The sequence below is a fragment of the Vipera berus genome (genome assembly GCF_964194415.1).
Source record: "Vipera berus genome assembly, chromosome: 6".
Lineage (NCBI taxonomy): Eukaryota > Metazoa > Chordata > Lepidosauria > Squamata > Viperidae > Vipera > Vipera berus.
Genome location: NC_138208.1, coordinates 78633557 through 78656658, shown reverse-complemented (window position 1 = coordinate 78656658; position 23102 = coordinate 78633557). Strand labels below are relative to the sequence as shown.

Here is a 23102-nt window from a genome sequence, read left to right as displayed (position 1 = left end):
TGCAGACACTGTTCAAGCAACGCTTATGTGCTACGTCCTGCATGGAAGGAACTGCCAATGATCTTTTCTGCCATCCTCACCACTCTCTGCACTGCCTTCCCGTCTGAAGCATGGATGTTTCTAAACCAGTAGAAAGTGGGAAGGACAGGGGAACGAAGTTGTGCTTTTCTCATGTGACGCAGAAAATGCAGGCGCTGCTGTGCCTGCTTCACCAGTGTCTCGCTGTTGAGCGACCACAAATTACCAGTTGTTTTTACCTATTTGTGTATTTCATCCCTTAATCCAGAACAGAGAAAGTTATCGGGACACTTTTTTTACACTCAACCGTATTCCAACATCTCACTATAGCATTGGCAGCTTAAAATCTACTTCCATCACAGTACTTGTTCAACTGCCTTAATGCTGCTGAACAGGAAAATAGCAAGAGGCTCGCCTGATTTGCTGAAGGATGCCAATTTTTGAAATAATGCAATTGACTGGATCGGGTGCTGGCTCCATAAAGAGGACATCACTGTCACAGCACAACATATGCTAACTGCTGTATTCCAGTTATGCCAAACAAGAGATTTGCTATAATAGACCACTGAATGCCTTCATATAGACACTGTTGGGCATGTTCTCCAAAGGCAAAAAATAAACAATGGAGGATGATACTGTAACTCATTTTATCAAAGGCCACTACTATTCATATATAGATCACACACACATATATGTAAGGATGTCCCTGGTAAGTGCAACTCAGTCAAGTAGTTACTCTTTATCCAAAGATTTTAAAGGTCTAAACAGAATTGACATATTTCTGTTATATATGTAATTTGTTTTTGTAATTCCAACCCATGATTTAATAAGCCATGTTTGCCAAAAGAGCCAGCAACGACTCAGTTCTCCTGAATTATTCAGCTATAAAGGTGGATTCAGACAATACATTAAACTGAACATTATGGCTTAGTGCAGGGGTCAAACAGCCAGCCTGCAGGCCGGATGCGTCACGTGGAAGCCGCGCCCACCCCATTGCCGGCAATGGCAACAGTCCCGATACGTTGCGCAATGCCACATGACATCACAAGTTTGACATGTCTGGCTTAGTGTAATGTGCGAAGCCTGCCACTCTCCTCCTGCTTCCCTTTTTATTTTTGCTTTGCTTATTTATTCTATCCTACCTTTATTTTTACAAATAACTTCACAAAAGTGAAATATCCAACATACCTTCATCCTATTTTCCCCACCACAACCCTGTGAGGTGGGTTAGATGGAGAATGACTGGCCCAAAGTGACCCAGCTGGCTTTCATGGCTAAGGTAGGACTTGAACTCATGGTCTCTGGCTTTGTAACCTGGGGCCTTAATCTTTAGAATTGACATCTACATATTTCATTCAATTAAATATTTACCTTGCTGACTGCAAGATTGTTGTGAAATCATCCTTCTTGTATGTAAAATAAACTCAGGCATTCACAGCCAGCGAGATATTGAATTCACATTTCTGCAAAAAAATTGAAGACTATTCAATACACAGCATGAACTCAAAAGTAGGATTGCTTAAGTCTTTCCCTCTCTTCACTATAAAGATAATATATGATTGCACTTTATTTAGGGCAGAATAGAAGGAAGGAATAAAAGGAGATATGGCTGGACCAAGGCTGGAATAGGGGTGGTGTGTATCAGCACGCTTGAAATAAATTTGTTAGAATCCCAAGGAAGCAGGAAATCCAAAATAAATGAAGATACGGAAAAAAAACAGGTTAAAACATGTAACAGGAATTTACATTAGTTATTTTAGAGTGTGCTTGTGCATTGGGCTAGGTCAAATTTCATACTACTGTATTGCTCTGTCAGAGCAATTAAAATTGCATGTTAATTTTGTTTGTAATTCTGTGGTAGTCAGAATAATGAAGTGTACCATTTCTTATCTCATAAGATACTGTGCTGTGCAAGCATTCATTTGCAGCAGACCAGTACCATCTTGTGGTCTGCCTGAATATTGTTTTTTTGTTTTGTTTGTTTTGTTTTGAATTTCTGATCTTGGTCAAAGTAATGGTAATTCTCTCTCTTATGTATTCTAAAGTTTACAAGAAAAGGGTTTACATTTTATTTATTTAATTTTAAATAATTGGCCTATCTCCCAAAGTAGAAAGTACAGGTCTCTATAATAGAAAGCAGTACTTATATCATTGCCATTTTAAAATTGTCACTTGAATCACTAGAAAAGGCACCATAAGTTGTGAGTTTATTTCTCTCACACCCTGGGCTTAGAGAGGGCACCAAGCGATATGCCCTGGAAGATAGGTGGTAACGTTGAGAATTTCCAGGCCATTTTCTCAGAAGAAGAGAGGCAGGGCCTCCAAATTGTGAGTGAATGCCTGAGATTTCCATTCAACAGGCTCAGCTATTCCACCACAAAGGCCTTGGAGGCTTAAAAACCATTCTGCCCTATTTAGCTATTACTATAAAGAGTGCAGAACTACAGGAGGACGTGAACAGGATATATATATATATATATATATATATATATATATATATATATATATATATATATAGAGAGAGAGAGAGAGAGAGAGAGAGAGAGAGGGAGAGAGAGAGCAGTGAAAAACGCCTGGAATTAGGAATATCAGAATCAAAAAAAGTATAATTTGCACCACAATGTGTACCTCTAAAGCAAACTTTAGATGCCAGTAGTCCTCGACTTACGAACAGAATTGAGACCTGAATTTTCCTTCGCTAAGCAAGGTGGTAGTTGAGTGAGTTGCGCTTGATTTTAGGTGCTTTTTAGCCACAGTTGTTCACTGGATCACTGCAATTGTTTAGTGAATCAAATGGCCGTTAGGCAAATCCAACTTCCCGTTTGAACTTGCTTGTAGGAAGCCAGCTGGGAAGGTCTCAGAAGGTGACCTTATAACCCTGGGACACTGGAACCATAGTAAATACATGCCAGTTGCCAAGCACTCAGATTTTGATCACACAACTATGGGGAGATGCTGCAAGTTATTAAGTGTGAAGATCAGTCATGAAAGAGAATCTGAGAGTATAACTTCAACATTTCCCAAGCTTTCTAGAACACCACGGCCTTCTTTTTACATGGTCCTCTCCAACATGAAAAAAAAATAACTAGATTCAGGCAAAACGAATAAAAATAAGGGTTTTATTCAAAATTAGTTGAACATCAGCTATACAATAAAAGTGAGCCCTGACAAATAAGTCATCCAATGGAAGAGAGGCTGTCCAACGATTAAAAAAAATAAAAGTCCACGTTAAGACTGTGAGTGACCATCTTTGGGAAGGTTTACTGTTTTTGATCTTCAGTCCTTAATAATCCTCCCATATTAAATCAGATTTAACATTCTCCATTTTATCTTCATTTGTCACAATGGTACCTTGTCACCGATTTGCAGAAATCTGGTTCTTACACGGGGTTTTTCTCCTATGAAAAGTTGAGGTAAAGATACACAGAAACATTTTACTGTTCTAACTCAAGCGTAATCAAATCACTTTCCATCATGACTCATACCAAGATCTGATACCCAATCTCAAGAGATAAACTGCTAAAATCTAACAGCCCTTGTCTAACACTTGGTGAGAACCAAAAGCTAAGCAAGTAGGCATAAAACAATTCACAATCAGTGCCACATTTTGCTGCACATCATTAGAGCTAAGGGCAAAGCATTTGTAAGGTGGTGGTAAGGTCTTTATTTCTCAGCCATTGGTTTGGCCTTCCCTTGATCTTCCACTTTCTTGATGGCAGCTTGTATGGCTTCTTGGTCACCCAGAAATTGGTGCTGGCCAAGCGGTTGCAGATTTTCATCAAGTTCAAGGAGGACTGGCACGCCGGTGGGAAGAGTCACGTTGACTATAGCCTCATCAGAGATGCCTGCAGAGAAGAAGGAACAAATTTACTGTCACTATCTTACACTGGTTGTAGGTAAGCTTTAGCTCATGAAATATAATGCCAGGAAGGTCTTCGATTTGGTAAAAAAAAATGCACTTTTCATTTTAAAATGTTTTAAATTAAACCACATGAATGTCTATGGAGACCCTCAGTCATCCGGATCATGGTTGTCCCAAAAGTGCTTCTTCAAAAGGCAACTGGACTTTGTTTTTCCTTGAAGATGTTCCACTTCTCATCCAAGAAGCTTCTTTGTTCTTCAGAACTATATAATGCCTGATCTCCAAATCCGTATAGCAAACATTTGGACATATAAAGAAAGTAAAAAAATAAACAAAGCCACCATGGATAATCTCTCACCTAACCAATGTGTTTCCTTCCTGGACCTAAGATTCATGCTGGACCCACCCAAGCTTCCAGTTTTCAAGAGACCCAACCAGATATTTCTAAGTCCAGAAAGCAAGGGACCATGTTGCCTTGGTATTCACCAACTTCCCAGATACATGTATACATGCATATATCCATAAACACAATAAAGCAACTAGCTGCTGTAACGAATACTCTACCTAAATTAAACCACCTTCCCTTAAAAGAAAATAAATCATACTTTATGTTGTTGAGTTCCCTGAATTATGGATGCGTAACACTCTGCATGGCCCTTCTCCAATCCTAGACAATGCATCTGGTCTGGCATCTCTGGGGTTCTTCTTGTCCTTAATGCCTGCCTTTTTCTCTTTAAAGAAGGTTTCTCTGCCCAAACATTTCAGGACAGAATCAATGAAATAGTATGACTTTCAACAATGGTTCTACTATAAGAGTCAAAACTTTGTGAAAAGAGGAAAAAGAAAAGAGGGGGGGGGAACTATGTTAATCTTCCTGTACCAACAAAAGCTACATACACATTACAGCTGAAAGTTACAAACTTTGCCCCAAATGCTAACCGTTGTTTAGGAGACCCAGAACAGCTGAGAAACATCCCTCTTTATTTGACACGCCAAACAGGACAAACAGCAGGAAAAACAGCTGGCAGCTGAGTAGATGGGGAAAATTTCTCAGAGATGTATGCCTGGAGAATGAGTTTGCATTATGAGAGCGTGGAAGGCTGGTAAAATTCATTAATTTGTTCAAGCTAGTCCAACTTGAGAGCAAGATCCAGGGAAACTAGAGGGATGACTGCATGGAGGTTGAGCAAAGTACGTAGGAATTGAATAATAACAAAATAGATCAACCTTTTTAAATCCAAGACTAAAAACGTGCTTAGGCAGCCAGCTTACCCTGTAAAATTGACACTTTTGATGGAGTTATTTTTTTTAAGAGACTTAACTGCTCTCACTAAGCATCCAAAAGCTGGGGGGGATAACTAAATGAATGTGAAATTGCTCCTCTCTGTAGATATGCAACAATCTTAATTAAGGGCTCCCTGATCTCAACAATTTGGAAAGGGCCTATGACAATCATCTTCTGAACTGCTGCAAAGAAAACAACATACTAGCATCTATAAAGTCATCAGGAGCCTTTTTATTTTTTATTGATTTTATGATCTTAGTTTAGCCAACTTGCATCATATCACACACCAAACTCTGCATATGCCAAATGAATGTTTATCACTTTCACGACAAGAAACATATTTCTTTCCTGTTTATAAAAATGACTTTTGTTGTTGTTGTTAGCTGCAAAGTCGTGTCCGACCCATCGCAACCCTATGGACAACGTTCCTCCAGGCCTTCCTGTCCTCTACCATCTTCTGAAGTCCATTTAAGCTCACGCCTACTGCTTCTGTGACTCCATCCAGCCACCTCATTCTCTGTCGTCCCCTTCTTCTATTGCCCTCAATCTTTCCCAGCATGAGGCTCTTCTCCAGTGAGTCCTTCCTTCTCATTAGGTGGCCAAAGTATTTGAGTTTTAGCTTCAGGATCTGGCCTTCTAAAGAGCAGTCAGGGTTGATCTCAAGGACTGACCGGTTTGATCACCTTGCAGTCCAAGAGACTCGCAGGAGTCTTCTTCAGCACCATAGTTCAAAGGCCTCAATTCTTTGGCGCTCAGCCTTTTTTATGGTCCAGCTTTCACTGCCATACATTGCAACTGGGAAGACCATAGCCTTGACTATACGCACTTTTGTTGACAGGGTGATGTCTCTGCTTTAGATTTGCCATGGCTTTCCTCCCCAGGAGCAAGCGTCTTTTAATTTCTTGGCTACATTCCCCATCTGCGGTGATCTTGGAGCCCAGGAAAATAAAATCTGTCACTACCTCCATTTCTTCCCCATCTATTTGCCAGGAATTGAGAGGGCCGGATGCCATGATCTTGGTAAAAGTGACTTTACTAGGTAGCCAAATAATAATAATAATAATAATAATAATAATAATAATCATTATCATCATCATCAACAGAGCAGCTTTCCCCCAACCAGGATTCCTAGAGTAGCTACTGCTAGGAATTCTGGGAAATGTAGTCTGCACATTTAGAGGACACTCAGCATGGGAAAAACTGCATTATAGACCCCTGAAGAAGTGATAATATAGAAAAGTACATAATGATAAGTGGCCACTGGTCAATCAGGAAAAGTAGGACAGCCACTGTTGTGCAAAGCAAACTAAAAGGGCATTACAAATTATTCCTGTTGCAATAGGATGCAGGTACACTTCCTTAGTGAGTCATATTTGTACTTTCACTTAGAAGAGGGAGTTACAGCTATATCTTTATTTTCCCAAAGTAACACAATCTTTAAAAAAAAATCACAGGAGTTTTACATAGGAAATGTTCTTCAACTTGATATGGATCCAGACGTGTCCCAATTACAGCCACATCAAGTCCATCCAGCATATTCAAGAGATATTAGAGATATCAGCCTAAATGTTGGAGGTGTGGTTGTGATGATGCAACGTATTATCATATATGGTGGACTTGCAAAAAAGTTAAAGTTTTTTGGATTAAAATTTGGTGGAATATGCAGAAAATATTTAAGAAAAAGATAAGGTTTTCTCCACAGTCATTTCTGTTGGGTATTATTACAGATTGTACTGTTATTAAATTCAACATCAATTTAGTTTCTATAACGGCAGCAAGACTTTTGGTATCTCAATATTGGAAGAAGGAGGACCTGCCTACGATAGAAGAGTGGACTTTAAAAGTTTCAAACCTGGCAGAAATGGCAAAAATCTCAGCATATTTGAAAGAACAATCGCAACAGAGATATATTTTGGAATGGAGAAGATGGATCGATTATATTCAGAATAAATATGGGACTAAAAAGTTTCACTTAGCATATGAATAAGTATTAGTATTATAAGATGTATTATTATTTAGTTGTTATTATTTATTTAGTTATGTTTAAGGGGAGTTAAAGTGCGATAGAATTTAAAGTGTTTTTTTAGTTAGTTAGCATATTTTAGCTTAAGTTTGTAAAAGTTAATACCCTGTATTCAGCTTTGGGAAGTCGGGGGGGGGGGGGAAGTGGGGGGGAGGGGGAGGGAGGGAGTTTATGTTTTTAAAATGTATTTTAAAACTTTTCAATAAAAAAAGAGATATTACTTCTGTCATAGGCTAACATATCTGGGAAACATTCATTTACACAAGTGTTTCTTTCAGATTTGTTTAAGAAATAGTGGGAGTTTCAAGATATGAAAGGGATTGGAAGATGGGTGATTTAGAACTGTTCTTATCTCCATGAGTGATCACCAGGGATCTGGTGAACTGTTGGTGCAAACCATAAATGTCAACTAAAGTCAGTGTCCAATTACTTCAAATACTTGTAACATTAACTAGTTGACCTTTCTACATCCATCTACATTACAAAAAAGACATTGAGACCTTGGAAAAGTGCAGAGAACAGCAACTAAGATGATTAAAGGCCTGGAGATTAAAACATATGAAGAACAGGTTGCAGAATTTGGGTTTGGCTAGTCTAGAGAAAAGAAGGACTAGGCATGACATGATAGCACTATTCCAGTATTTGAGAGGCTGCCACAAAGATGAGGGAGTCAACTTATTTTCCAAAGCACCAGAGGGCAGGACAAGAAACTAATCAAGGAGAGAAGCAACCAAGAATTAAGGGGAAACTTCCTAACAGTGAGGACAATTAACCAGTGGAACAGCTATGCTGGGAGTTGGAAGTCCAAAGGCCTTAAAGTCACCAAGGTTGGAGATCCCTGCTCTATGGAACGCAAGCGATCAAGCCAAAGAAAAGTCACGAATGGACCCAAGCAGAAAGTTATGCAAAACCCTTTGAGATCATAGCAGGGATATAGGGTAGGGCTAGAAAGCAGTCTTTTGATTAGGACAATGTATAAATAATAATTAAATATAATACGATATTTTAGACACAGCTACAGTATATTTCCTGTATCAAAAGCCATAAGGCACATTTAGAAGGTGTTTGGAAGAGACTATAATTTTAAATTTTTCATTTGAAATTGCACTCCGGAACCATCCCTGTTTCAAAATAGTGGGTCAACCTTATTGGCACAGGAAATCATGGGCAAATAGTAAGTATTAATAGTTTAGATCAGCAAGAAGCGGTATTTATTTTAAAGCAACAAAAAAACCCTTTTTTTTCTAGAATGCCTCCGTTTTCCGTGGGAATTCATCTGCTTCCAGCAGAATTTGGCTGGCAGCATTACCAGATGGGATTTTATTTCTCTTTTCAAAACACTGTCACCCAAGGCAGGAGACATTAATTAAAAAGGGAGAACAGGGTCTGCCTTTGGACATAGAGCAACTGGAGTGGCAGGAAAAGGCATTGAAAATAGAATTCCAGGCCAGAACAAAGAGGCAAGTTATCAAGCAGTAATTATGTCCTGTGTGGGCCTATGTGCTCTTCCTATCCTGGCAGTCTTGACCAAATACAGGTAGCCCTCAACTTACGACCACAACTGAGCCCAAAATTTATGTTGCCAAGTGAGACATTTGTTAAGTGAGTTTTGCCACTGTTGTTAAGTGAATCACTACAGCTGTTAAATTAGTAACACAGTTAAGTGAATCTGGCTTCCCCATTGACTTTGTTTGTCAGCAGGTGTTCTGTTCCAGCCTACGACCGGCCCTGTTTGAATGTCAGGGACAACCCCTTTTTATAGTCAACAGGCTGGAAAAACCCAACCAAATTTATTGACAAAGAAATCAAAAGTTCAAACAAGAGTTAAACGAAGAGTTAAACCAAAGGTTCAAACAAGAATTAAACAGGAATAACAGACCAGGACTCTAGCAGAAGATCTTCAAACGGTTGCCTTCAGCAACCAGCACCTCCCACACCTTCCCCTTTTATCAGCAGTCCCAAGGCGTGGCTTCTCATTGCCTTCTCCTCCTCTCACCGAGTTGCCTCATTGCCTTTCTCTGTTCTACTCTGCTGGATTGCCTCCTGCTCCTAGCATCCCTGAATAGATCCAGCTGTGAATCATCTACGTCCAATAACAGTCCTGCAGTGCATCAGAGCCTCCCTCTGACACCAAAGGCTCTCCAAACCCCTCCTCCTCCTCTTCAGAATCATCAGACTCAGCTGCCGGTATCACAGGCTGACGCTTAATCACAACAGCAGGTCGCAAAAGGGGATCACATGTCCCCAGAATACTGCAACCGTCATAAATATGAGTCAGTTGCCAAGCATCTGAATTTTGATCACATGACCACAGGGATGCCGCAACCGTCATTAAGTGCAAAAAATGGCCACCAGTTTTTTTCAATACCATGGTAACTTTGAAGTCATTAAACAAACTGCTGAAAGGTATATACTATAAGGTATACTATTACCTTATAATAGTAATGGATAGAAGACAACCAGATCTAGATTGAGATTCTCAGCAGTTCTTCAATTCAATGTTTTAAGGAGCTTATTAAGGAGTTTATTCACACTTCCCTTTTAGTTCATTAAACCCACATTTAATTTGAAGAAGCAGAACAAGAACTGGCACATAGACAATATGCAGGCAACCTGTTTCTAAGCAACAGGTTCCTTCGCTTCTATCTAAGCAACGCAACAGCCACAAGAGCACCATAATCCAGGATTGAGACACCTTATGAAGGCAGGGATTATGAATTTATGGAGGGCTTTGAGCATAAAAGACCTGACCTAAATGTGGCAAAGGGCCTCATGTAATTCTTAATCAATCTTCACCTTTACAGCATTCCAAAGACCTGCATGGAGGATTAAGACATGCTTGTATAATTAGAATTTGACAGGTTGGTCCAATATTGGGAAACAGCACATTTAAGTAAGCTTCACTGAAGAAATCATTTTACAATTACAACACGACAGTTATTGTTCTACTTTTCAGAAAGGGAGAAAAAAAAAATCTCATCTAAACTAAAAAATGCTACTAGCTCGAGGTAGGAATGATGAATAAAAGTTGTCTCCAGGGATGACCTGAATCAAATAAAAGCATGTGACAAAACTAGCATTTATTTGCTGGTAAATGAATGCTAGAATCTGGCTTACTCCATTTCCAAGATGCATAGCAACCGTTCAGTTACAATGGAATATAAAAAGATACTTAACACAACACAAAACCAAAGTTCTAACAGCTGCCCATCTCAACAGTCACATGACTGCACTTTGGGTGCATTTATAGCTGTTTGCAGCATCCCATGCTCATATGACACTCTCTCTCCCTCTCTCTCTCTCTCTCTCTCTCTCTCCATTTCTTTTGCCAGAATCCGGCATTTACTTCCAGGTTCCAGCAAAAACACCCATGGTGAGCAATTGGTTCACTTAATACCTGTGGCATTCGCTTAATGACTGCTGCACAAAATGTGGTAAAATCAGGTCAATCAGCCAATGACATGCTTAATGACCAGCATGATTTACCTCTATAATTTTGGACTCAATTATCGTCATAAGTCAAGGATTACCTGTACCTGCTTGATGATCAACCTAATTAATGAGACTCCTTGTGACTCCTTCTTTGTGAGTTTTATTCTTAGTGAAGGCCAAGAGATTAAATTTAGAGAAGCAATGAAAGGATGGTGATAAACTTTTCTAAATATGTATTCCTTCCCCACAAGTCCAAAGCAGCCAACAGGTGCAGTGGGGCACCCATCCAGATGCTTTGGATCTGAATGCTACACACCTCTAAAGTCAGGCTTTAAATAGGCAACAAGAATGAAATCCTTTATACTTTACAGCAGTGGTTCTTAATCTGGGAGTGATTTGGGCATATCCTGGTAGGCAATGGAGCTATTTGTAATTGCTTGTTTGTGAGTTAAGAATCCAGTTTGGGACTTCCACTGCAGAGATGCTTCTGTAAAATAACACAGGTTCAGACTTTTCTTCTTTTGTTGAGGTAATGACATTATTCAAGGCCACGAAAAGGAGGAATTGGGCCAATCAATTTAAAGAACCACTGCTTAAGGAATTGGCCCAAAGCTACTAAGACGAAAAGCAGTAAAAGTGAAAACTAGGTTGGTGATGACAGATATGCACACTTTTTAGCAGGTCTTGCCCATCGGAACTTTTGTACCTTTCTAAGCATGCCATAAGTATGTATTACCAATGCTACCCATGGCATGATTCTTTGCTATCCCCACCTCAAATGGCATACAAGAGGAATAGACCAGCTGGCCTCTTCCATGTATTTTTAACTACAATTTCACCAACTTTGGCAACAGGTTGGTTGGGCAAGTTGCTTAGAGCTGACATTTGACCATTATAAAATACTCTTTACAAAAAAAATAAATCATGCCCAAGATTAGAGTATCCTGGTGGAGAGAGAAAAAACAAGGGATTATCTGAAGGTTAGGTGTGAACATCGATTAGATTCAGATGTGTTGTTTGATTTTGGATTAGCATATCTGAATGCAACCCACTGCACTTTGTAAATCATGGTTCAACTCTTTAACTTATATATAAACCAAGACACCATGACTTGATGAGTGAAATAAACCATACGGACCCAGTCCTTCTCTTAAAGCCTAATTGGAACAATTGTCACCAAGGCAAAAACTACAAACTATATTGCTAAATATTTACCGTATTTTCCGGCGTATAAGACGACTGGGCGTATAAGACGACCCCCTACATTTCCTGTTAAATTATAGGTTTTGGGCTATACTCGCCGTATAAGACTACCCCTCTTCCAACGCACACCAAATAAAAATTAAAAAACATCAGATTTGATTTTAATATGGTAATTTTAATTCAAATGCTTATGACATGCAGGTACTTAGTAGGAAAACTGTCACTTATAAACATAAGGCTGTTTGTCATCAAACATGTAAACATAAAACAGTGCAAGTGGATTAAACTTTTCCTAATTCACTCTAAAGCTTTCCCTGCGCAGAGCCTTAAGTAACACCAGCTGCCTGCAATTAGTGCAGGTTCGCATCCCACCAGGCTCAAGGTTGACTCAGCCTTCCATCCTTCCGAGGTAGGTAAAATGAGGACCCAGATTGTTGGGGGCAATAAGCTGACTTTTTAATAATGCTACTTGGGGGGGGGGGCGAAAGCCCTAATAAGCAGGCATATACATAGAATGAAGGCTATTGCTAAGCACATTGATTTGTGCTTTAAATTGTAAGCCGCCCTGAGTCTTCGGAGAAGGGCGGGATATAAATGGGATTAAAAAAAAAAAGACCAAATGGGAGATCTGCTCCAGGTTTTCCAGCCAGCCCGCCCAGTTCCTGAGTCAAATGTGTCCTTAGAGCTAAGCAGCTGCTCTGACTGCTTCATTCCCCACCTGCCTTTCAAGTTGGGATAGACTACAGCTGCTCTTCAACTTTAGAAGGAAAGATGCCCAGACCCCAGCCTGTAAAAAATCACAGACTGCAGCTTCTTCTCCAATTCGTCCCGCTTTCCCTGCGCAGACAAAATGGGAGATCCGCTCCAGGTTTTCCAGCCAGCCCTGTCCCTAAAGTTTCAGCACCCGGCGTATAAGACGACCCCTGACTTTTGAGATGATTTTCATGGGTTAAAAAGTTGTCTTATACGCTGGAAAATACGGTATATTGGTATCTGAAGGTGTAACTGTTCCATAGACAACACTTTTGAAAGCGCTACAGATAAATTGAAAGTTGATTCCTGACTCTCATCTCTACAAATCCTGGCTGGCTCAGTAATTCTGGGAGTTGAAGTCCATGAGTCATAAAACAGCCAAGGTTGCCTACCCCTGCATTAGGCCAATATAACATCAATATAAGCAAGGTCTTCTGGCATTAGAGAGATCCATATTAAAAAAAACCTACTGTATTGAAGAGGCCTCACTAAAGCCCGAGACGCAAAGTCTACAAATAATGTGATCTCTACACTATGAATCTCCCTAAGCCCAGAAAACTCCAACTGAAAGTATATACAACCCACCTTGGCTACAAATATCCCAAGAAAATCTTAAGTATACATTTTTAAAACAATCATGTTTAACAGTTCGGGGGGGGGAAACACCTTAGCAGTATCAGCACCCTCAAAATGTACCTTCCAGATGCTTCAGAAGAGCCCTCGTGCTGTTCCCATGGGCAGAAATTAACACAGTCTTCCCTCTCTTGACCTCTGGTGCTATCCTTTCATTCCAGTATGGAAGGAGTCTATCCAATACTTCTTTTAAACTCTCAGCCTTAGGAAGCTTCTCCATTGGCACATCACAGTACTGATACCTGCGATCGTTATATATTTCATGATAGTAAGGGTGGACCTCAGCGATGGGAGGTGGGGTGACGTCGTAGCTCCTTCTCCATCTTTTCACTTGCTCCTCGCCATGATTCAAAGCCATCTCTGTCCTGTTGAGGCCAATCAGCGCCCCATAATGTCGTTCGTTCAGCCTCCAGGAAGATTCAGTGGGGACCCACTCCTGCCCCATCTCCTCAAGCACAAGCCACGCAGTCTGAATAGAACGGCTAAGGATGGAGGTAAACACAAGGTCAAACTCAAAACCAAGCATTTTGAGGTGCCGCCCACAGGTTTGAGCTTCCTTCACCCCATCAGCACTCAGTTTCTGGTCCACCCAGCTACAGAATCGATTCTCCTTGTTCCAAGCTCCTTCGCCGTGTCTCAACAAGATTAGTCTGTACTTGGCCATCGTAAGTGGAGCTCTCTTGAATCTGCAGGTTCTACTGAGAAGTCATCTATATGGAAATAAAAGAAATAAATCAAATGCTTTCAATCTCTAGCAAGCGATATCATAAATTCTTGTCTAGAATTTCTGGAGGCCACCATGAGTAGCCCAAGGTAAATTGTTACTGTGATTGATCTTCCCACTGCAAACAAAAGGTTCTTCGAGGAGAGGATTCCTTGGGCTCTGGAGCTCATTTATAGTCCAACCAAGGTAACCGCAAGACCTAACGAGGTTAGCCCATGACACATGTGAACTGGATGGGAACTTGCCTACCATCCAGAATCTTGGGCCAGTTCCTAGGGCAGATGTGCAGCAAGTACTCACCGACAAGTTGAATAAGTATTCTTGGACAACAGAAGTCTTGAAAAGTATTAATTGGAGTCATGGAAAAAATCACTAGGCAGAAAATGCTGCCCTAAAAAGGTGCCTTTTAATACCTTGCTCCAAGATTCTGCTCCTGGAAGGAAAACCAGGACTAAGCCTGAATGAAATGACAGCAGCCTTTACTCTCCTTACGACAGCACGTGTGGTTTAGAGGACAATTTTGCTTCCAGTTCCAAGCACCCAATCTATGGCCAATCTTTAGCATTCTTTGTGGACCAGCCATCTCAATAATAGTGGCTTGAATTTGGCTCAATTCAGAAAACCATAGTTAAGAACAACTACAGTCTGCCTGGGATCTAACCATAATTTTAATGGTGATCTACAGAAATCTGAAGATAAAATTTTCAATTTCTTTTTTGCAGTTTCACAGGGAAAGACAAGGAAAGGGGATAAGGGACTGATACTGTCTTATTTTTGTAAACCGTGGTTTTCCATTACGTGAAACAAATGGGAAAAGTTAATTGAATAGGATCTCCTCCACAAGAGCACCAAGGGTTCTGAGTTTCTTCTCCGGAAAAGTTCAGTGTGTGCTTTTTCTATCAGCTTATTTTTCCCAACCTAGGCGATAATGGGGTCCTCTTCCATTTAGAGCAGGGGTGGGGAACTACGGTTCAGGAATTCTGGGAGTTGAAGTCCACAAGTCATAAAAGAGCCATATTTCCCCACCCCTGGTTTAGAGAATAAGTTTCTCTTTTCACTGATGTTTAATTATGCTCAAACCACACTCTACCGCTTCTGCCAGCTTTAAGTATCTTAACAGAGTAATCGGTTTTTGATGGATATTTTGTTTGTTAACATCTTAACACTGCACGGATGGTGTACACTGGAGTATCGATTAGTGAATTGCAAACACTATGTATGTATGGAAGGGTTAGTGTTTGCAATTCACTAATCGATACTCGGTCGCTCTCAGTATGTGGCAATAGGATGGTGAAGGAGGAGTGGAAGTAGCAGAGATAAGAACAAGCACCTCCAGACTTAAGTTATTTGCTTTGGGGCATTTGATGGTTCCAATAATGTTCTTTGTATTTAAAGAATGGCTGCGCTGGCAGACAAAAACAACCAAAATTTTGGAGAAATCACATTTACCGGAACAAGAGAACTCAGCTGGTTCTACCTAACCATTCCTACTGGCAAAGGTCATCAAAAAAAAAACCAACCCTGAAAGCCTAGAACAGGAGTGTCCAACCTCGGCAACGTCAAGACCTATGGACTTCAACTCCCAGAATTCCCCAGCCAGCTATGAATTCTGGGAGTTGAAGTCCACAAAATAGCCAAGGTTGGACGCTCATGGCTTAGAATATCATTCTAATTGATTTTCAAGACTGGATGCTACCCAAAAAAGCTAGGATGGATCAACCAAGAATTATCCCTGAGATAAGAGCCAGATCAATTCAGGACACATCAACATTCACTTTGGGGTTAGTTGGCCATTCATACTAGATGGAGGACGCAAGTGAAAACAACTGGCAGAGGCTACCAAATACATTTTACTTACAGTTAACTAGGATATTACGGAGCTTAATACAGTTTGCTCTCTTTATAAAACAAAGTAAGTCACTCAATCATTTATAATTATGTTATATTCAATAACTTTAATTTTGAAGATAGTTGTAAAGTCCCTATTTATTCACATTGTACTCTGCTTTTTAACCCTTTTCTTTGGGTTACTTTTTTTTCTTAAAATACTTAATAAAAGCCTATTTGGCGAGATGGGCAGCATATAAGTTTAATAAAGTTTAATATTTTTAAAAGATGACACAATAGAACTGAACGAGGTATTTTCTATCCCATGTACTACTATCCAATTTCTTCCCAAGTATTGATGAAAATCAAACCATTTGATCTTTTAATACCCATTTATTAACCACACCCTGTGATTTTATCTTGATGACCCGTCAATTAACAAGAATACATTGAGGGAATGTATTGATCAAACTTACTCAACTCTTCCACAAAATGCTGTTGATCCTGATTTAAATAATTCAAATAATTTTCACACCTTTTTCACAAGGCTTTGGAAAATAAGACATCTTGCATTGTTTTGAAACTTTCTGTTTCAACGACATTGACATTTTAAGCTGTTTGACTATTGCATGCAATTTATTGCACTCATGCTACATCGAGGTACTAGAATTCTAAGTACTACTTAAAGTAACACTGTACTTGAGGTAGTCCTCAATTCATTTAGCAAACGTTCAAAGTTGCAACAGCACAGGGAAAAAATGTTTACAATCAGTCTTTGTACTTAAGACTGTTGGATCATATGGTCAAAATTCAGCTGGGTGACCTTTTATTTACAGTATAGCCTGCCCTTATTATTTTTGCAAATAACTCAAGATGGCGAACATATCCAAAACACCTTCTTCCTTCTATTTTCCCAACAACCTGTGAGGTGAGTTGGACTGAGAATGACTAACAAGGTCACTCAGTTGATTTTCATGACTGAGGCGGAATTTGAACTCACAATCTGTTGTGCCTGGTGCCTTAGCACTAGACCAAACTGGCTCTCTCATATTATCAGTGCCAGTGCCTCTCGCCAACTTAAGGTGAACCCAATGGACAAGACAGAAAATCAAGATAAGTGGCTAAACAAGTCACTTATCAAAGCACCCTCTCTCTGTTTTTGCAGAAACATACTTAGAGAGGCGCAAGATGGTTGGCAAGTTCCAACAAGTAGTCCTTGACTTATGAACGTAATGGAACCTCCCTGTTATTGACAGAAATCATGCCAGTTGTAAATCAGGCCACCCACACGACAGACTCAATTTTATGGCCATTTTGCAATAGTCATTAAGCAAACCCATTGTTCGCTATGGGACATTTTTACCAAAAACTGGAAATAAACACCAGGTTTTGTCATAAACCACAGCCACATGATTGCAGGTCGTTGCAAACAATCATAAATGCAGGCCGGATATTGAACACCCAAAATGTTGTCACCCAACTGCAGAGGAGTGCAAGGCCATCGGAACCAGATCATAAGTACCTCTGGGGATGATCCATTGTAACTGCGAACAGTTGCTAAACTAGGGGTAGTAAGTTCAGGATTACCTGCATTCACTTTCTAAAGCAGGAGAGGCACATTTGCCATGTCAGACATTAAAGCAAGTAGGAAATAGTTGACACAATGATGCTGTTACCAAATTGGGTAATGAAATATCTGCAAACAAATAACCAAGCTCAGAGAGCACCAAGGGCCCCACAAGTCAACCCTGAGCTACAAATATTTCTTCCAGTGGTACAAGACTTTAACACGCCTCCAGAACACCTGAGTCACATAAGAAGATTCAGCTCCGACACACAGCTGACATGAAGCAACTGCATTTGTGTGAAATCTTTTCAGGAAAACTGGGTATCGGCTTTAAAACTTTAATTATTTTTTACTATTTAACTCTCAATAAATATGTTTTGATTATCTTATGTGTATGTATGTATGTATGCATACACACACACACAGAGTATATCTATATTTATCTAGATTCTAGAGAAAGAGAGAAAGAGAAAGAGAGAGAAATACATACATTATGTAATTGAATTACAGGCCTCATTGCCAAGTAACAGCTCATGACTGGAGTATCTATTGTACAATTACTTTAATATAAGCTATAGTTTTTTTCTTAATATAGTCTACCTTGTGTGAAAAAGTTAAATACATTTTATGCTTATAATAGTGGCATCCTAAACTGTAACACTGAATCTTTTTCTTTATATTCAATACTCTTCAGTTATCCAACTAATAGAACCTCAATAGCCTTGTACTATAGAAATATAATTGTATTGAAACAATATAATGTATTCTAAAATACATTACAACATAATAAAGGGAACAAACTAAAATAAAATTGCATGGTAAACAAACAACCCTTTGAACATAAAGGTTCCAAATTCCAAAACAATCCATTAGGGAGACCATAAATACCATTTTCAGAATAAAGCAGAGGAGCTATGGCAATTTGGCAGGAAAAAATTCTGGTACTTGAAAGATTAAGTAATTATACAAGGAGGAGTGTGTTCCTGTTAACTACCCTCAAAATGTATGTTTTGAAAACCAATCTCTTGATAGAGCCGAAAATCACACCAAACAGAGATCTTCAACCAGTGCCAAAGGCTTATCTGGTTACAAATAGATTTGTGATGAGAACTGATTATCTGAACAACCCAGCCTGGACTTCTTCATGTCTATCTTCTCAAAAAAACACAGCAATCACACAGAAAAGAAGGCAGAATGGTTTTTCCACTCTCAACTATGGGTGGCTTGTTTTGAAGCAGACACATTAATCTTTGCAATAAGTATTATAAGAAGTACAGTTGTTAATCACTAGACGTAAACCTACGACTGTCACTGGCTACCATAATATCTGTATCAAGGTGTTTAAATAATGCTGAAATGTTAAAGAACCCAAGAACCAAAAGTTGCTGAAAACAATGAATAGAAAGAAATTATGTACAGGTAGTCCTTGACTTATAACTACAACTGGGCCCAAAATTTCTGTTCCTAAGTGAGACATTTGTTAAGGGAGGTTTGCCCCATTTTACTTCTTGCCATAGTTAAGTAAATCACTGCAGTTGTTAACTTAGTAACACGGTTGTTAAGTGAACCTGGCTTCCTCATTGACTTTGTTCATCAGAAGGTTGTAAAAGATGATCACATCCTGCCATCATCATAAATACGAGAATCCATTGTCAAATGTCCGAATTTTGATCACGTGACCATGGGGATGTCACAACAATCATAAGTGTGAAAAACAGTCATAGGTCACTTTTTCAATCCCGTTGTAATTTCGAATGGTCACTAAATGAACTGTTGTAAGTCAAGGACTACCTGTAATTGAGGGACGAAGAGCAAAATCCATTATTAAAAGAGATCCGAAATTTAAAGGAAATCTTAAGTGAATACAGAGGAGAATCTAAAGCAAATGAAAAATGTATGAATGTGAATGCCACCAGACCAATGGATTAGCACAATTGCTCAGTAATTATTACAGTTATGTACTGCTTTGTATTTAAAGGCCAAATGATGTTTTGGAAAGTATGGGGGTATAAATTTAGCCCCTCTCTACAAATCTTTCATGTAGCCACACTATCCCAGGATTGTGCAGATCACAGCTATGAAACAATCATAGGGAAAAACAGTGCTTTGCAAACATATGCATATAGCATAACCAGACATAAATAGTTCAAGATTCAGCATTTATAAAAACCTCAGTCAAAAAAATACTGTGTGGTCTGAACGACGTTTGTGTGTTTGTATGTATATAAGCTAAAGCATTTGTGAATATGTGATCATCTTGTGAATTTAAGGGGTGGGAGCATTTTGTCTGTCTGAAATGTTTAATAAAGAATAAATGTCATTTTAGTTTTAGAAGGTAATAAAAACCTTCAGTATTCTTTCAATGATGATTCTACAGATGGAATATGCACTGGAAAAGTATAAGCTGATTAGAAAAAATGGCTTTGTCTCAAAAGGCTGATACAGAGGACACTTAGTGTAAGACCAGAAAGATCTGGTGACAGTGACTCATAACTCCTATCAATAAAGACCTAAGTTGTTATGCTATCAGTGATACCCACTGGAAAGATATTTTGCACTGAAAAATCTCTTTAAGAGTTATCTGACCTTCCTTTGATCAAATATAGACACCTTTCTTCTCTTAATGTTATTTTCAGTACAATGCTATTGACAGCTTTATTTCATTTCACAAAACCACTTGCTTTGAACTGGAAAAAACACTCCAACCTCCACAAGATACAATCGTGAAAAACATAGCTATATATCTTATTATTTGACCTAATCAGCAGTTTTGAGTTTGTCAACCATGGTTTGTTGACATGCAATAAATCACAATTAAGGAAACTCCCAAGTGTAGTAAAATGGCGCCTAGTGCAAAGTCAAACTCCGTGGCTTAAATAGGATCTGCCTCTCCCTCCATCCTAATTGCTGAACTCTAAAGGCTTTGACAATCAAGGCTTTTCAAAATGTTTTAAACTACAATTCCCATTTGCCACAGTCAGAGTAGCCAAAAATTTTGGGACACAGTAATGAAATTTGAAGCCCACACGGCACTATAGCTTCCAAACTCTCATACTTTCAATTACGTTTTAAAAAAGATCATTTCCAACCATTTGACCAGGATGGTATAAGGTTTCTTGCTTTGAGTAGGGGGGTTGGAGTAGAAGACCTTCAAGGTCCCTTCCAGCCCTATGAATCTATGTTCCTTTTGCGACAAAGGCAAGTAGAGCTGCTACTCCTACTGAAACATTTATGGAAAGTACAGAAAAGACAATTCAAAGAGTTTTTATCCATACTGACATTGCTAACAAAGCAATTTTAAGTTTCCTGTGGAGAACATGGTTAGGTTTTTTCCCTAACTACATGCATATTTGGGGTGGGACTAAAAGACATTCCTGACATCATCTTACTTTTGAGATGTATACAGTACTTTCATCTTTGTTCTAGCCAGACACTTGAAGCCAGACATGATTTAAAACTTGTCCAAACTACACTACTGAAAAATACAGAGTATCTACCTTCCCACTGCATACAAGTAGTCTTTGACTTACAACCACAATTGGGGCCAGAATTTCCATTAATAGACAGGTGTGTTGTGCCCGATTTTATAACCCTTTTTCTCTTGGTTCTTAAGCAAATCCCTGCAGTTGTTAAATGAATCATGCCATCATTAAGTGAATCCGGCATCCCCCTTGGACTCTGCTTGGTGGAAGCCAGTTGGGAAAGTCACAAAGGGTGATCATATGGCCCTAGGACAGGGGTCCCCAACCCCCGGTCCATGGACCAGTACGGGGCAACAGCATGCCAACAACCGGTCCGCACAAACAAGCAAAGCCCCATCCGTGGGATGCAGGCAGCACACAAAACCACGCACTCTCCAGTCCGCAGAAAAACCTTTCTTGGGGACCTCTGCCCTAGGACACTGCAACTAATGTAAATATATGCTGATGGCCAAGTGCCCAAATTTTGATTATGTGACTACGGGGCTACTGTGATGGTCGTAAGTGGGGGCACTTGTTGTAAGTCACATTTTTCAGTGCCACTATAATTTTGTACAATCACTAAACAAATGGTTTTAAGTTGACTACCTGTATTGCCCAAACAAAATGTATTCAAAAAGCAATTATTATTTCAACATTCGTCCTTGCAGATATGTATTAATGCTCTGCTTTGAACTTTGCATAAATATACTTATGTGTAGAACATCCCATTGAACTCAGTAATATTCATGCATTATGCTACTGTAACTGCTAGTATAGTTACCCATGGGCCAGCAAGGAACTCTTGATTTATACAGACCACTAAATCACAAACTAAATTGATTGACTTTGCACAATATTAAGTCAAAACTAAATATATATTATGGTTTCAAAGGCATTTCCAATCTGGCATTCTCCAAATAGATTGTATTTTTAACATCCCCCAGAATTAAAGAACGCATCAGTGGAGAGCAAGTTGGGAAAACCTGGCATAGCATGGCATATAAACCAGGAGTTTTCATATAATCTAACCAGTATGCCTTCCTTCATTTAAACATAAAACTCCTACATCTGAGAAGCAAACTTAGGACACATTCACATGCTACAGAAAAGTATTTTTAATTGGTATGCTACGTGGCTGTTTGACCAGGACAATCAAGACTAGCAACCCCTTTGTTATTTTAATACAATTATTCATTCCACACTGAACAGGTGCAAACATCTGGCCAACTCAAAAGCTAAACAGGGTAAGATATGGCTAGTCACTGGATGAGGACCACCGGAAAAACCACTTGCCTCGAGCCTATATACTGCCCCACAATATATAAAACAAATTTAATATCAAGCTTGGGATGAAGGCAAAAAATGACCGATTTAAAAGCAGGAAAGGAGGGGTAGTTGGTAGCTTTAAGGTACCAGTAGATGGCTACAGAAATGGCACAGGTATCTCTAATGTGGTAGGTAGATTATGTCCAAGAATTCTCAGCCATGACCACAGTAAGATCTAACCGCTCTTAAGTTGCTTTTTTAAGGCTTCTCCTAATTCCAATGCAGTGTGTGTGTGTGTGTGTGTATGGGGAAACCCCTGCGTTTGTGACTTTTTAAAATAGCCGAACCAAAATTAGAATGGCATACACACAGCAAATCCTCCCCAGGGCACCCAGGTTGAGCCTTCCTCTTGCCTAGCTCTAGGGACACCCACTGCTAGCTGGGTAAAGGGATTCCTATCCGACTATTCTGCACGCAATTCTCAGAGGTCTAATTCCGGGGAGCCCTTTTTTCCCCGGAGCCCTAAAAAAAACCCCAGCAAAACGAACAGCCGAACAGCAGAACCCATTGGACTGAAAATAAAGATGCGCTTCAAAGCGAAGCTATCGATGCAATTCTCTCTCTCCCTGCTGCGGCTTAAATAAAACATGCATGCAAAAAAGAAACATTTTTTAAGGGGAGGGGGGGAAAAAAGCATTTATTCACCTTTATACAGCACAGCTCGGTCTGCAAAAAAAAAATCCAGCAACCACCACAAACATAACACACACAGCTGCCAAGGCTGCGGCTAATCTTTCCTAGCAGCTTCAAGCAGAGTGCTAAAGAAGGGGAAGAGTTAGTAACGCCTCCCGGATTCGCCCTCTGATTGAAGGAGCGAGCCATCACTCATGGGACACCGCGGCCCTGCCTCTAATGGGGAAGCGCATAACAAGGATGAAGGGGCGGGAATAGATGACCTAATAACTCAAACGCTCTCCGGCAAGCTCTGTTGGAAGGTCGGTGCTGATTGGTGGATGTGAAAGCTGCAGCAGCGTGGTGCGGTAAAGCC

At 39.7% G+C, this 23102-nt stretch overlaps 1 protein-coding gene across 6 annotated transcripts; it reads right to left on the bottom strand.

The window, feature by feature from the left end:
- Positions 1 to 3123: 3123 nt before the first annotated feature.
- Positions 3124 to 22862, bottom strand: BPGM (bisphosphoglycerate mutase). Of its 6 annotated transcripts, XM_081331817.1 has the most exons (4): positions 22760 to 22862; positions 20393 to 20544; positions 13273 to 13919; positions 3124 to 3863 (listed from the first exon to the last, which is right to left on the bottom strand). In XM_081331817.1, the coding sequence occupies exons 3-4, from the start codon at positions 13871 to 13873 to the stop codon at positions 3682 to 3684; spliced, it is 783 nt and encodes a 260-aa protein (XP_081187943.1). In that variant the 5' UTR covers positions 13874 to 13919; positions 20393 to 20544; positions 22760 to 22862; the 3' UTR covers positions 3124 to 3681. The 6 variants fall into 6 exon arrangements, 4 of the variants coding, with proteins under 4 accessions (XP_081187943.1, XP_081187945.1, XP_081187944.1 ...); XM_081331819.1 differs by lacking the exon at positions 20393 to 20544 and having other exon boundaries at positions 22760 to 22851; XM_081331818.1 differs by lacking the exon at positions 22760 to 22862 and having other exon boundaries at positions 20393 to 20547.
- Positions 22863 to 23102: the final 240 nt, after the last annotated feature.

Excerpts from the sequence above, each read along its gene's own strand:
- BPGM (XM_081331817.1), bottom strand. The coding sequence starts at position 13,873 with ATGGCCAAGTACAGACTAATCTTGTTGAGACACGGCGAAGGAGCTTGG. Across the intron at positions 3,864-13,272 it reads TCTTCTGAAGCATCTGGAAG|GCATCTCTGATGAGGCTATA; the intron begins GTACATTTTGAG and ends TCTTCTCTGCAG.